The sequence below is a fragment of the Eleutherodactylus coqui genome, chromosome 1 (genome assembly GCF_035609145.1).
Source record: "Eleutherodactylus coqui strain aEleCoq1 chromosome 1, aEleCoq1.hap1, whole genome shotgun sequence".
Classification (NCBI taxonomy): domain Eukaryota; kingdom Metazoa; phylum Chordata; class Amphibia; order Anura; family Eleutherodactylidae; genus Eleutherodactylus; species Eleutherodactylus coqui.
In genome coordinates this window covers 410,379,335-410,393,799 of record NC_089837.1, presented here as the reverse complement: position 1 = coordinate 410,393,799, position 14,465 = coordinate 410,379,335, and the positions used below count along the sequence as shown (strand labels likewise).

The following is a 14,465-nucleotide window of genomic DNA, read 5'->3' as shown; positions in this document are numbered from 1 at the left end:
ATGCGCACCACATGACACTGCACATGCGCGCCGGAGCGCATTACGGGACATTGGGCAGCGGATCCGGAGGCAAGTATGGGGTCTCTGGGGGGACGCTGTGACGGGCTCCGCTGCGGTATTCCGGCCATGGGCATTAGGCCTTAGCCTATCAAAAAGCTCTCAGATGCTACTTGTGTAGAACTTGTTGACAACTGGACATCCCTACACTGCAGAGAGGAGATTCTGCTCAGTTAGGCCGCCTGCAGACGAGCGGGTCGGATCCGGCAGCGAGAATTCTCGCCGCGCGATCCGACCCGAGCGCCTGCAGGGACGAGCGCGTACTCACCCGCGCCTGGCGGCCCCGGCTCTTTCATGTGCCAGCTGCCGCGCAGCCGGCGCATGCGCAGACCGGAGCCGGCGGCCGGGTGAGTGCGTGCCCCGCAGAAAATTAGGACATGCCGCGGTTTGTTTGCCGCGCGACATTTCGCGCGGCCAAACCGCGGCCGTCTGCATAGGAGTGCGTATTGTAATGCACTCCTATGCAAACTTTCAGCGGCGGAAATCCCGCGGCGGGATTTCCGCTCGTGTGCAGGCGGCCTTACAGAGTATGAGAGCGGCGCATTATAGGAATGCAAGAAGCTGGAAGGTCATATCGAAGAACTGTCAGCTACTTGGATGGTTCTGACCAAACTGTTGTAAATACCTCAATCCTACCTTAGCTGTGGAGCGGCACACTGCCCCCTGCTGGTGTGATGATCTGGGGGCCATCATATATGACAGTCACTCACAAATAGTTATGGTACGAGGGACAGTGACAGCTCAGTGATATGTTCTGGACATCCTGCAGCCACGTGTGTTCCATTCATGGCGGCTTCCAAGAGGCAGCAGGATAATGGTCACTAATAATCACCAATAGAACATGTAAGGGACCATCTGGGATGCCAAATGTAACAGCCTATGAGGTTGTATGATCTAGGAGGCTCAGTAACAGCAAATGTGGAGCGATATGCTGCAGGATAACATACATGAACTGTATACCTCAATGCAGCCTATATCACATCTTATATCCAAGCTAGAGGGGGTACAACAGGGTACTAGAGCCTCCATGTCCGCCTGTATCACATCTTGTATCCAAGCTAGAGGCGATACAACAGGGTACTAGAGCCTCCATGCTCGCCTGTATCACATCTTGTATCCAAGCTAGAGGCGGTACAACAGGGTACTAGAGCCTCCATGCTCGCCTGTATCACATCTTGTATCCAAGCCAGAGGCGATACAACAGGGTACTAGAGCCTCCATGCCCACCTGTATCACATCTTACATCCAAGCTAGACACGGTACAACAGGGTACTAGAGCCTCCGTGCCTGCCCGTATAATATCTTCTATCCAAGCTAGAGGTGGTACAACAGGGTACTAGAGCCTCCATGCCCGTATCACAGCTTGTGTCTATGCTAGAGGCAGTATAACAGGGTACTAGAGCCTCCATGCCCACCTGTATCACATCTCGTATCCAAGCTAGAGGCGATACAACAGGGTACTAGAGCCTCCATGCCTGCATGTATCACATCTTGTATCCCAGCTAGAGGCGGTAAAACAGGGTACTAGAGCCTCCATGCTCGCCCGTATCACATCTTGTATCCAAGCTAGAGGCGGTACAACAGGGTACAAGAGCCTCCATGCCCACCTGTATAACATCTTGTATCCAAGCTAGAGGCGGTACAACAGGATACAAGAGCCTCCATGCCGCCCGTATCACATCTTGATCCAAGCTAGAGGTGGTACAACAGGGTACTAGAGCCTCAATGCCCATATCACAGCTTGTGTCTATGCTAGAGGCAGTACAACAGGGTACTAGAGCCTCCATGCCTGCCTGTATCACATCTTGTATCCAAGCTAGAGGCGATACAACAGGGTACTAGAGCCTCCATGCCTGCCTGTATCACATCTCGTATCCAAGCTAGAGGCGATACAACAGGGTACTAGAGCCTCCATGCCCGCCTGTATCACATCTTACATCCAAGCTAGATACGGTACAACAGGGTACTAGAGCCTCCATGCCCACCTGTATCACATCTTGTATCCAAGCTAGAGGCAGTAAAACAGGGTACTAGAGCCTCCGCGCCTGCCCGTATCACATCTTGTATCCAAGCTAGAGGCAGTATAACAGGGTACTAGAGCCTCCGTGCCTGCCCGTATAATATCTTCTATCCAAGCTAGAGGTGGTACAACAGGGTACTAGAGCCTCCATGCCCACCTGTATCACATCTCGTATCCAAGCTAGAGGCGATACAACAGGGTACTAGAGCCTCCATGCCGCCCGTATCACATCTTGATCCAAGCTAGAGTTGGTACAACAGGGTACTAGAGCCTCCATGCCCGTAACACAGCTTGTGTCTATGCTAGAGGCAGTACAACAGGGAACTAGAGCCTCCATGCCTGCCTGTATCACATCTTGTATCCAAGCTAGAGGCGGTACAACAGGGTACAAGAGCCTCCATGCCGCCCGTATCACATCTTGATCCAAGCTAGAGGTGGTACAACAGGGTACTAGAGCCTCCATGCCTGCCTGTATCACATCTTGTATCCAAGCTAGAGGCGGTACAACAGGATACTAGAGCCTCCATGCCGCCCGTATCACATCTTGATCTAAGCTAGAGGTAGTACAATAGGGTACTAGAGCCTCCATGTCTGCCCGTATAATATCTTCTTTCCAAGCTAGAGGTAGTACAACAGGGTACTAGAGCCTCAGCGCCTGCCCGTATAATATCTTCTACCCAAGCTAGAGGTGGTACAACAGGGTACTAGAGCCTCCATGCCCGAATCACAGCTTGTGTCTATGCTAGAGGCAGTACAACAGGGCACTAGAGCCTCCATGCCTGCCTGTATGACATCTTGTATCCAAGCTAGAGGTGATACAACAGGGTATTAGAGCCTCCACGCCTGCATGTATCACATCTTGTATCCCAGCTAGAGGCGGTACAACAGGGTACTAGAGCCTCCGTGCTCGCCCGTATCACATCTTGATCCAAGCTAGAGGCGGTACAACAGGGTACTAGAGCCTCCATGCCACCCGTATCACATCTTGATCCAAGCTAGAGGCGGTACAACAGGGTACTAGAGCCTCAATGCCACCCGTATCAGATCTTGATCCAAGCTAGAGGCGGTACAACAGGGTACTAGAGCCTCAATGCCACACGTATCAGATCTTGATCCAAGCTAGAGGCGGTACAACAGGGTACTAGAGCCTCCATGCCACCCGTATCACATCTTGTATCCAAGCTAGAGGCGATACAACAGGGTACTAGAGCCTCCATGCCTGCCTGTATCACATCTCGTATCCAAGCTAGAGGCGATACAACAGGGTACTAGAGCCTCCATGCCTGCCTGTATCACATCTCGTATCCAAGCTAGAGGCGATACAACAGGGTACTAGAGCCTCCATGCCTGCCTGTATCACATCTTGTATCCAAGCTAGAGGCGATACAACAGGGTACTAGAGCCTCCATGCCCGCCTGTATCACATCTTACATCCAAGCTAGATACGGTACAACAGGGTACTAGAGCCTCCATGCCCGCCTGTATCACATCTTTAATCTAAGCTAGAGGCAGTAAAACAGGGTACTAGAGCCTCCGTGCCTGCCCGTATCACATCTTGTATCCCAGCTAGAGGCAGTATAACAGGGTACTAGAGCCTCAGTGCCTGCACGTATAATATCTTCTATCCAAGCTAGAGGTGGTATACTAGAGCCTCCATGCCCACCTGTATCACATCTCGTATCCAAGCTAGAGGCGATACAACAGGGTACTAGAGCCTCCATGCCTGCCTGTATCACATCTTGTATCCAAGCTAGAGGCAATACAACAGGGTACTAGAGCCTCCATGCCCACCTGTATCACATCTCGTATCCAAGCTAGAGGCGATACAACAGGGTACTAGAGCCTCCATGCCTGCATGTATCACATCTTGATCCAAGCTAGAGGCGGTACAACAGGGTACTAGAGCCTCAATGCCACCTGCATCACATCTTGATCCAAGCTAGAGGCGGTACAACAGGGTACTAGAGCCTCAATGCCACCCGTATCACATCTTGATCCAAGCTAGAGGCGGTACAACAGGGTACTAGAGCCTCAATGCAACCCGTATCACATCTTGATCCAAGCTAGAGGCGGTACAACAGGGTACTAAAGCCTCCATGCCCGCCTGTATCACATCTTGTATCCAAGCTAGAGGCAGTATAACAGGGTACTAGAGGCTCCGCGCCTGCCCGTATAATATCTTCTATCCAAGCTAGAGGTGGTACAACAGGGTACTAGAGCCTCCATGCCCGTATCACAGCTTGTGTCTATGCTAGAGGCAGTACAACAGGGTACTAGAGCCTCCATGTCTGCCTGTATCACATCTTGTATCCAAGCTAGAGGCAGCCCAACAGGGTACTAGAGCCTCCATGCCTGCCTGTATCACATCTTGTATCCAAGCTAGAGGCAGTACAACAGGGTACTAGAGCCTCCATGCCACCCGTATCACATCTTGTATCCAAGCTAGAGGTGGTACAACAGAGTACTAGAGCCTCCATGCCTGCCCGTATCACATCTTGTATCCAAGCTAGAGGCAGTACAACAGGGTACTAGAGCCTCCATGCCACCCGTATCACATCTTGTATCCAAGCTATAGGTGGTACAACAGAGTACTAGAGCCTCCATGCCTGCCCGTATCACATCTTGTATCCAAGCTAGAGGCAGTACAACAGGGTACTAGAGCCTCCATGCCACCCGTATCACATCTTGTATCCAAGCTAGAGGTGGTACAACAGAGTACTAGAGCCTCCATGCCTGCCCGTATCACATCTTGTATCCAAGCTAGAGGCGATACAACAGGGTACTAGAGCCTCCATGCCCACCTGTATCACATCTTGTATCCAAGCTAGAGGTGGTACAACAGAGTACTAGAGCCTCCATGCCTGCCCGTATCACATCTTGTATCCAAGCTAGAGGCGGTACAACAGGGTACTAGAGCCTCCATGCCCGCCCGTATCACACCTTGTATCCAATGCATTCCTATTGACTTTATTTTAATTATTACTAGGGTTTATTTTCGGGGTACTGCTCCACAGTTCTACTACCATCAGAGAAGATGCAGCAACTTCGGCTACAAATATTATTTAGCTCCTAAAATTCTCAGGTTAGGAGGCTCCTCTTGTATGTAGCAAAACATATATATATATATGATTTATTCCCCACACGGAGCAGACCATCTCCAATACACAGGGGCCACCTTCTATGAGACAACCATCAGTGGGAAAAAAAGGTTTTCAATGCAAGTTTGCTTGGTGTTTTAAAGTTGATTCCAGCACACACTGCAGCGCCCCACGCAGGCCGCAGCCGGGCCCCCACACAGGCCAATGTTACAGCAAACCCATCACCCAGTGAGTATTTCTTCAGCGAGTGGCAGAAGTCTGGAGCCCCTGAAGACGACATCAACACAAGTGGAGAAAAGAAGCTGAACACAGGAAGCGGAACGCTGCAGAGCCGAGCCTCCACCACTAGATCCTCCCCGGCATGGAGCACAAATGGTTAAGACTAAAGCAGCGGACAGGAGCGCCGGCTGTGTGTACAGGAGGCGCTGTGTGTACAGGAGGCGCACTATCTGACCAGGTTAACCCCTTAGGACGCTCCTTTGGTTTCTCCTCCCCACTTTGATAAGTCAGGCTTTTCTCCGCCCCGTCGCTGTCGGAGGGCTTCTTGTTTTCTGCGGACCAGTTATATTTTTCAACGCTGCTCTACAATCTACTGAAAAACGGTTAAAATAATGATAAGTGGAGTTAAATGGTAAGAAGAAAAAGTAGAGCCCCCGATGTGGCCCTGTGCGCAGGGTACGCCGTGCGGTAAATTACAGAACTATTCTTTGGTCCGTACGATCGTGGCTATACCAGAGATATACGGGTTTGGGCTGGACTACTTTAACACCATCTTCTCCTCAGGGTCCTCAGCTGTAACTAAAAGCAGAGGACCCGACCTGCTGGGACCTTTAACCCCCGCACACTTGGTCCTTAAAGGGGTTGTCCCGCGCCGAAACGGGTTTTTTTTTTTTTTTTTAACCCCCCCCCCCCCGTTCGGCGCGAGACAACCCCGATGCAGGGGTTAAAAAAACAACCCGCACAGCGCTTACCTGAATCCCGGCGGTCCGGCGTCTTCATACTCACCTGCTGAAGATGGCCGCCGGGATCCTCTGTCTCCGTGGACCGCAGGGCTTCTGTGCGGTCCATTGCCGATTCCAGCCTCCTGATTGGCTGGAATCGGCACGTGACGGGGCGGAGCTACACGGAGCCGGCATTCTGCACGAGCGGCCCCATAGAAGACTGCAGAAGACCCGGACTGCGCAAGCGCGGCTAATTTGGCCATCGGAGGCCGAAAATTAGTCGGCTCCATGGAGACGAGGACGCTAGCAACGGAGCAGGTAAGTATAAAACTTTTTATAACTTCTGTATGGCTCATAATTAATGCACAATGTACATTACAAAGTGCATTATTATGGCCATACAGAAGTGTATAGACCCACTTGCTGCCGCGGGACAACCCCTTTAAGGGCTCCTGTCCACAGGCAGGTTTTCATTGCGTTCCCTGAGGCAATAATCCGGCGGCGGTGAACGTCCTCCATAGCGTTCCTATGGAAAGCGCTGCCCGCCTGTCTGTAAGCTGACAACCACTTCCTGATCTGTAGAAATGGCGCTGAGTGAGCGGGCGGAGGCGGTAAAGACTCTGCGGCGGAGGCATATGTGCAGTTATACGCCAAGCAGAAGGTGTCACGGCCATCTTGGTGCACGGAGTAGGCTGTACCGGCAGCATGTTCTACCACAGCGCATGGACACGCCAAGATACTGCACAGCGACCGGCAGCACGCAACTAGTACGCCGGGTCATTACATATTTACTGCACGCCATGTCACGGTTCAATACAGCGAACCCTGTACGCGGGCCCCAACACTGAGGGCCCCCATGTAATACCGGGGGGGGGGGGGGGGCCAGCCCGACAACTGGGAGGAGCTCCTCTACAGCTACTACCAGGGGGGGCTGCTGGAACTAATTGGAGGGACACTGCTGACTACTACGCTGGGGGCTATTCTGACCACCGGCGGTCAGGCCTGCACAAAGCGACCGGGCGGACAAGGCCTCCGTGGACCGAACAGACGATGGCGCCGTGTACGCCTGCGTTCACACAGAGACCTGCACCAAAGCCCACAGCGGACACTGTGCTGCAGATTTCACCACCACAGAGCCTAAGCCCCCAGTCAGCTGACGAGGGGTCACGTGACAAGGAAGGCTGGGGGTCCCTGTGCTGCAGATCGCAGCTGCCCCCCCCCCCCCCCATAATGCACTGCTGCCAGTCAGACAGAGCACGCTGGGCGCAGCACTTACATGGGCTCCAAGGTCTTGGACAGCCAGTGCTTCAGCGCATCGAAGTCCTCTATGATCATGTTGGTGCGTCCCCGGCCGGGATCAGAGCCCAGCTCCGAGCTACCGTGCAGGCTGACGACCCCCGTACCGCCCAGGGTTACCATGCACTGAGAACCTGCAAGCCAGGGGAGAAGCCCGTACTGTAAAATGGCGGCCGCCAGACATCGCGATACCACAGTACGTCATCACGTTCCCATGACGCACCGGGACACGCACGCATGCGCAGTGCTGATGCTGGGAGCGGCGCTCCTGTACTGTGAGGGCTGGTTGTGTCTTCATAGTGGGAATGAGAAGCCCTTTCTGTGAGGAACATCGCCCCCTGCTGGCAACGAGCTGGGGGTGAATATGAGCGAGAGGTCACCCCATCGGTCATCCTTGTCCCACGTCATAACAGGGCACTAGTGGTAACAGACCCCACAGGTTGTGGGCAGCGGTGCCCTCATACATACCAGCCCCCATACCGCGGTGTGCATGTCGCACATAGGAGCCGCGGGCTCTGCAGACAATTTTTTTCAACTACGCTGTCCAAAATCCATTTCCATTGTCCACGTTCCGTCAGTTTCCGCAGCCGCCTGCGGCATGAGGTGTTTGTTCTGCGCCCTTTACTGTACCGCATGATCTATTGCCAAGTGTGAGCGCTGACGACCGTGCGATGTTTTTGGGGTTCTGTTTGTGCGGTGTTCGCTGTGTAAGAATTACAGATTTATTTTTTGCAAAATGGCGGACGCATGCGCAAAAGTCAAGAATTGTCCAGTAAATGTAAAATCTCCCTGATCCTGACGACCAGAGGTGGCCGAGGATCCTGGAGCAGTGGCTGCGGCGAGCGGTCCCCGGCCATGTGATCGCCGTTATCGTCGCAGCGGTCCCCAGCCATATGATCGCCGTTATCGTCGCAGCGGTCCCTGGTCATGTGATCGCCGTTATCATCGCAGCGGTCCCCGGCTATGTGATTGCCGTTATCGTTGCAGCGGTCCCCGGCCATGTGATCGCGGTTATCGTCGCAGCGGTCCCCGGTCATGTGATCGCCGTTATCATCGCAGCGGTCCCCGGCCATGTGATCGCCGTTATCGTTGCAGCGGTCCCCGGCCATGTGATCGCGGTTATCGTCGCAGCGGTCCCCGGTCATGTGATCGCTGTTATCGTCACAGCAGTCCCCAGTTCTGTGATTGCCGTTATCGTTGCAGCGGTCCCCAGCCATATGATCGCCGTTATCGTCGCAGCGGTCCCCGGCCATGTGATCGCCGTTATCGTTGCAGCAGTCCCCAGTTCTGTGATCGCCGTTATCGTCGCAGCAGTCCCCGGCCATGTGATCGCCGTTATCGTCGTAGCGGTCCCCGGTCATGTGATCGCCGTTATCGTTGCAGTGGTCCCCGGTCATGTGATCGCCGTTATCGTCGCAGCGGTGGCCGGTCATGTGATCGCTGTTATCGTCGCAGCAGTCCCCAGTTCTGTGATCGCCGTTATCGTTGCAGTGGTCCCCGGTCATGTGATCGCCGTTATCGTCGCAGCGGTCCCCAGTCATGTGATTGTCGTTATCGTAGCAGCGGTCCCCAGTTCTGTGATCGCCGTTATCGTCGCAGCGGTGGCCGGTCATGTGATCGCTGTTATCGTCGCAGCGGTTCCCGGCCATGTGATCGTCGTTATCGTCGCAGCGGTCCCCAGTTCTGTGATCGCCGTTATCGTTGCAGCGGTACCCGGCCATGTGATCGCTGTTATCGTCGCAGCGTTCCCCGGTCATGTGATCGCCGTTATCGTTGCAGCGGTCCCCGGCCATGTGATCGCCGTTATCGTCGCAGCGGTCCCCGGTCATGTGATCGCGGTTATCGTCGCAGCGGTCCCCAGTCATGTGATTGTCGTTATCGTTGTAGCGGTCCCCAGTTCTGTGATCGCCGTTATCGTCGCAGCGGTCCCCGGCCATGTGATCGCCGTTATCGTCGCAGCGTTCCCCGGCCATGTGATTGCCGTTATCATTGCAGCGGTCCCTGGTCATGTGATCGCCGTTATCGTCGCAGCGGTCCCCGGCCATGTGATCGCCGTTATCGTTGCAGCGGTCCCCAGCCATATGATCGCCGTTATCGTCGCAGCGGTCCCCGGCCATGTGATCGCCGTTATCGTTGCAGCGGTCCCCGGTCATGTGATCGCCGTTATCATTGCAGTGGTCCCCGGTCATGTGATCGCCGTTATCGTCGCAGCGGTCCCCAGTCATGTGATCGCCGTTATCGTCGCAGCAGTCCCCAGTTCTGTGATCGCCGTTATCGTCGCAGCGGTCCCCAGTCATGTGATTGTCGTTATCGTTGTAGCGGTCCCCAGTTCTGTGATCGCCGTTATCGTCGCAGCGGTCCCCGGCCATGTGATCGCCGTTATCGTCGCAGCGGTCCCCGGCCATGTGATCGCCGTTATCGTCGCAGCGTTCCCCGGCCATGTGATTGCCGTTATCGTCGCAGCGGTCCCCGGCCATGTGATCGCCGTTATCGTCGCAGCGGTCCCCGGCCATGTGATCGCCGTTATCGTCGCAGCGTTCCCCAGCCATGTGATTGCCGTTATCGTTGCAGCGGTCCCCGGTCATGTGATCGCCGTTATCGTTGCAGTGGTCCCCGGTCATGTGATCGCCGTTATCGTCGCAGCGGTCCCCAGTTCTGTGATCGCCGTTATCGTCGCAGCGGTCCCCGGCCATGTGATCGCCGTTATCGTCGCAGCAGTCCCCGGCCATGTGATCGCCGTTATCGTCGCAGCGTTCCCCGGCCATGTAATTTGCCGTTATCGTCGCAGCGGTCCCCGGCCATGTGATCGCCGTTATCGTCGCAGCGGTCCCCGGCCATGTGATCGCCGTTATCGTCGCAGCGTTCCCCAGCCATGTGATTGCCGTTATCGTTGCAGCGGTCCCCGGTCATGTGATCGCCGTTATCGTTGCAGCAGTCCCCGGCCATGTGATCGCCGTTATCGTAGCAGCGGTCCCCAGTTCTGTGATCGCCGTTATCGTCGCAGCGGTCCCCAGTCATGTGATCGCGGTTATCGTTGCAGCAGTCCCGGGCTATGTGATCGCCGTTATCGTCGCAGCGGTCCCCAGTCATGTGATTGTCGTTATCGTTGTAGCGGTCCCCAGTTCTGTGATCGCCGTTATCGTCGCAGCGTTCCCCGGCCATGTGATTGCCGTTATCGTTGCAGCGGTCCCCAGCCATATGATCGCCGTTATCGTCGCAGCGGTCCCCGGCCATGTGATCGCCGTTATCGTTGCAGCGGTCCCCAGTCATGTGATCGCCGTTATCGTTGCAGTGGTCCCCGGTCATGTGATCGCCGTTATCGTCGCAGCGGTCCCCGGTCATGTGATCGCTGTTATCGTCGCAGCAGTCCCCAGTTCTGTGATCGCCGTTATCGTCGCAGTGGTCCCCAGTCATGTGATTGTCGTTATCGTTGTAGCGGTCCCCAGTTCTGTGATCGCCGTTATCGTCGCAGCGGTCCCCAGGTCTGTGATCGCCGTTATCGTCGCAGCGGTCCCCGGCCATGTGATCGCCGTTATCGTCGCAGCGGTCCCCGGCCATGTGATCGCCGTTATCGTCGCAGCGGTCCCCGGCCATGTGATCGCCGTTATCGTCGCAGCGTTCCCCGGCCATGTGATCGCCGTTATCGTTGCAGTGGTCCCCGGTCATGTGATCGCCGTTATCGTTGCAGCGGTCCCCAGCCATATGATCGCCGTTATCGTGGCAGCGGTCCCCGGCCATGTGATCGCCGTTATCGTTGCAGCGGTCCCCGGTCATGTGATCGCCGTTATCGTCGCAGTGGTTCCCGGTCATGTGATCGCCGTTATCGTCGCAGCGGTCCCCGGTCATGTGATCGCTGTTATCGTCGCAGCAGTCCCCAGTTCTGTGATCGCCGTTATCGTCGCAGCGGTCCCCGGCCATGTGATCGCCGTTATCGTCGCAGCGGTCCCCGGCCATGTGATCGCCGTTATCGTCGCAGCGTTCCCCGGCCATGTGATTGCCGTTATCGTCGCAGCGGTCCCCGGCCATGTGATCGCCGTTATCGTTGCAGCGGTCCCCGGTCATGTGATCGCCGTTATCGTTGCAGTGGTCCCCAGTCATGTGATCGCCGTTATCGTCGCAGCGGTCCCCAGTTCTGTGATCGCCGTTATCGTCGCAGCGGTCCCCGACCATGTGATCGCCGTTATCGTAGCAGCGGTCCCCAGTTCTGTGATCGCCGTTATCGTCGCAGCGGTCCCCAGTCATGTGATCGCGGTTATCGTTGCAGCAGTCCCGGGCTATGTGATCGCCGTTATCGTCGCAGCGGTCCCCAGTCATGTGATCGCCGTTATCGTCGCAGCGGTCCCCGGTCATGTGATCGCTGTTATCGTCGCAGCAGTCCCCAGTTCTGTGATCGCCGTTATCGTCGCAGTGGTCCCCAGTCATGTGATCGCCGTTATCGTCGCAGCGTTCCCCGGCCATGTGATCGCCGTTATCGTTGCAGCGGTCCCCGGTCATGTGATCGCCGTTATCGTTGCAGCGGTCCCCAGCCATATGATCGCCGTTATCGTGGCAGCGGTCCCCGGCCATGTGATCGCCGTTATCGTTGCAGCGGTCCCCGGTCATGTGATCGCCGTTATCGTCGCAGTGGTTCCCGGTCATGTGATCGCCGTTATCGTCGCAGCGGTCCCCGGTCATGTGATCGCCGTTATCGTCGCAGCAGTCCCCAGTTCTGTGATCGCCGTTATCGTCGCAGCGGTCCCCGGCCATGTGATCGCCGTTATCGTCGCAGCGGTCCCCGGCCATGTGATCGCCGTTATCGTCGCAGCGTTCCCCGGCCATGTGATTGCCGTTATCGTTGCAGCGGTCCCCGGCCATATGATCGCCGTTATCGTTGCAGCGGTCCCCGGTCATGTGATCGCCGTTACCGTAGCAGCGGTCCCCAGTTCTGTGATCGCCGTTATCGTCGCAGCGGTCCCCAGTCATGTGATCGCGGTTATCGTTGCAGCAGTCCCGGGCTATGTGATCGCCGTTATCGTCGTAGCGGTCCCCGGTCATGTGATTGCCGTTATCGTCGCAGCGGTCCCCGGCTATGTGATCGCCGTTATCGTCGCAGCGTTCCCCGGTCATGTGATCGCCGTTATCGTTGCAGCGGTCCCCGGCTATGTGATCGCCGTTATCCTCGCAGCGGTCCCCGGTCATGTGATTGCCATTATCGTCGCAGCGGTCCCCGGCCATATAATCGCCGTTATCGTAGCAACGGTCCCCGGTCATGTGATCGTCGTTATTGTCGCAGCGGTCCCCAGTTCTGTGATCGTCGTTATCGTCGCAGCGGTCCCCGGTCATGTGATCGCCGTTATTGTCGCAGCGGTTCCCGGCCATGTGATCGTCGTTATCGTCGCAGCGGTCCCCGGTCATGTGATTGCCGTTATCGTCGCAGCGGTCCCCGGTCATGTGATCGCCGTTATCGTCGCTGCGGTTCCCAGTCATGTGATCACTGTTATCGTTGCAGCGGTCCCCAGCCATGTGATCGCCGTTATCGTCGCAGTGGTCCCCAGTCATGTGATCGCTGTTATCGTCGCAGCGGTCCCCAGTTCTGTGATCGCGGTTATCGTCGCAGCGGTCCCCAGCCATGTGATCGCCGTTATCGTCGCAGCGTTCCCTGGCCATGTGATCGCCGTTATCGTCGCAGTGGTCCCCAGTTCTGTAATCGCCGTTATCGTCGCAGCGGTCCCCGGCCATGTGATCGCCGTTATCGTCACACAAAAGTTGAAGTTTAAGCTCCGATGCGATTGGTGAGGGGAGATGAAACTTCTTACCAGAGACCTCCGCATTTGAACCTTAACGCGATCCTCCTCCACGGACCTTCCTGGCTTCTGCGCACACGCTCACCGGCAAAATGCCAGACACATGCAGGAGCCGGGGAGCCCAGGAAATGTTAAATCTCCTTGCTACCGGCTACCAATAGCCTGGAGCAATGAGCGGTGGCCTCGTTCAGCGGTCCCCAGTCACGTGATAAAAAGGTAGCGATCTACTTAGGCCGATATCATACGACCAGATAGTAATTCCGGATTCTGCATTCCTTTTTATCTGCGGTAATAGCGGATCAATCAAATGCCCTGGATGACACAATTCCGCTCACATTAGCGGGTCGGAATTACAGAATCCACTTGCAGGAAACAGAACGCAGCATGTTCTACTTTACCGCAGATATCCGTGACATAGAGCCCATTGTGCTCCGTGGTCGCAGATATACCCGCAGCGCACATGAACTATAGTGTGTACTCGCTGCGGGTACCGACGTCATTGCTAAGAGATGATTGCCGTTATCGTTGCAGCGGTCCCCGGCCATATGATCGCCGTTATCGTTGCAGCGGTCCCCGGTCATGTGATCGCCGTTACCGTAGCAGCGGTCCCCAGTTCTGTGATCGCCGTTATCGTCGCAGCGGTCCCCAGTCATGTGATCGCGGTTATCGTTGCAGCAGTCCCGGGCTATGTGATCGCCGTTATCGTCGTAGCGGTCCCCGGTCATGTGATTGCCGTTATCGTCGCAGCGGTCCCCGGCTATGTGATCGCCGTTATCGTCGCAGCGTTCCCCGGTCATGTGATCGCCGTTATCGTTGCAGCGGTCCCCGGCTATGTGATCGCCGTTATCCTCGCAGCGGTCCCCGGTCATGTGATTGCCATTATCGTCGCAGCGGTCCCCGGCCATATAATCGCCGTTATCGTAGCAACGGTCCCCGGTCATGTGATCGTCGTTATTGTCGCAGCGGTCCCCAGTTCTGTGATCGTCGTTATCGTCGCAGCGGTCCCCGGTCATGTGATCGCCGTTATTGTCGCAGCGGTTCCCGGCCATGTGATCGTCGTTATCGTCGCAGCGGTCCCTGGTCATGTGATTGCCGTTATCGTCGCAGCGGTCCCCGGTCATGTGATCGCCGTTATCGTCGCTGCGGTTCCCAGTCATGTGATCACTGTTATCGTTGCAGCGGTCCCCAGCCATGTGATCGCCGTTATCGTCGCAGTGGTCCCCAGTCATGTGATCGCTGTTATCGTCGCAGCGGTCCCCAGTTCTGTGAT

The 14,465-nt window shown here is 55.9% G+C and overlaps 2 protein-coding genes across 4 annotated transcripts in view; both read right to left on the bottom strand.

Moving 5' to 3' along the window:
- The window catches only part of RBM26 (RNA binding motif protein 26), a 75,682-nt gene extending 68,090 nt beyond the window's left edge, over nt 1-7,592 (bottom strand). For all 3 annotated transcript variants that reach the window (XM_066580768.1, XM_066580776.1, XM_066580784.1), the window contains exon 1: nt 7,393-7,592. In XM_066580768.1, coding sequence (XP_066436865.1) covers nt 7,393-7,535 — 143 coding nt within the window. In that variant the 5' untranslated portion in view covers nt 7,536-7,592. The remainder of the gene's footprint in view (nt 1-7,392) is intronic.
- A 2,559-nt stretch (nt 7,593-10,151) lies between these two features.
- On the bottom strand, nt 10,152-13,130 carry LOC136602387 (cysteine-rich, acidic integral membrane protein-like). Its single transcript, XM_066588867.1, has 2 exons — nt 10,703-13,130; nt 10,152-10,462 (listed from the first exon to the last, which is right to left on the bottom strand). Exons 1-2 carry the CDS (start codon nt 13,128-13,130, stop codon nt 10,152-10,154), a joined length of 2,739 nt encoding a protein of 912 aa, XP_066444964.1.
- Nucleotides 13,131-14,465: the final 1,335 nt, after the last annotated feature.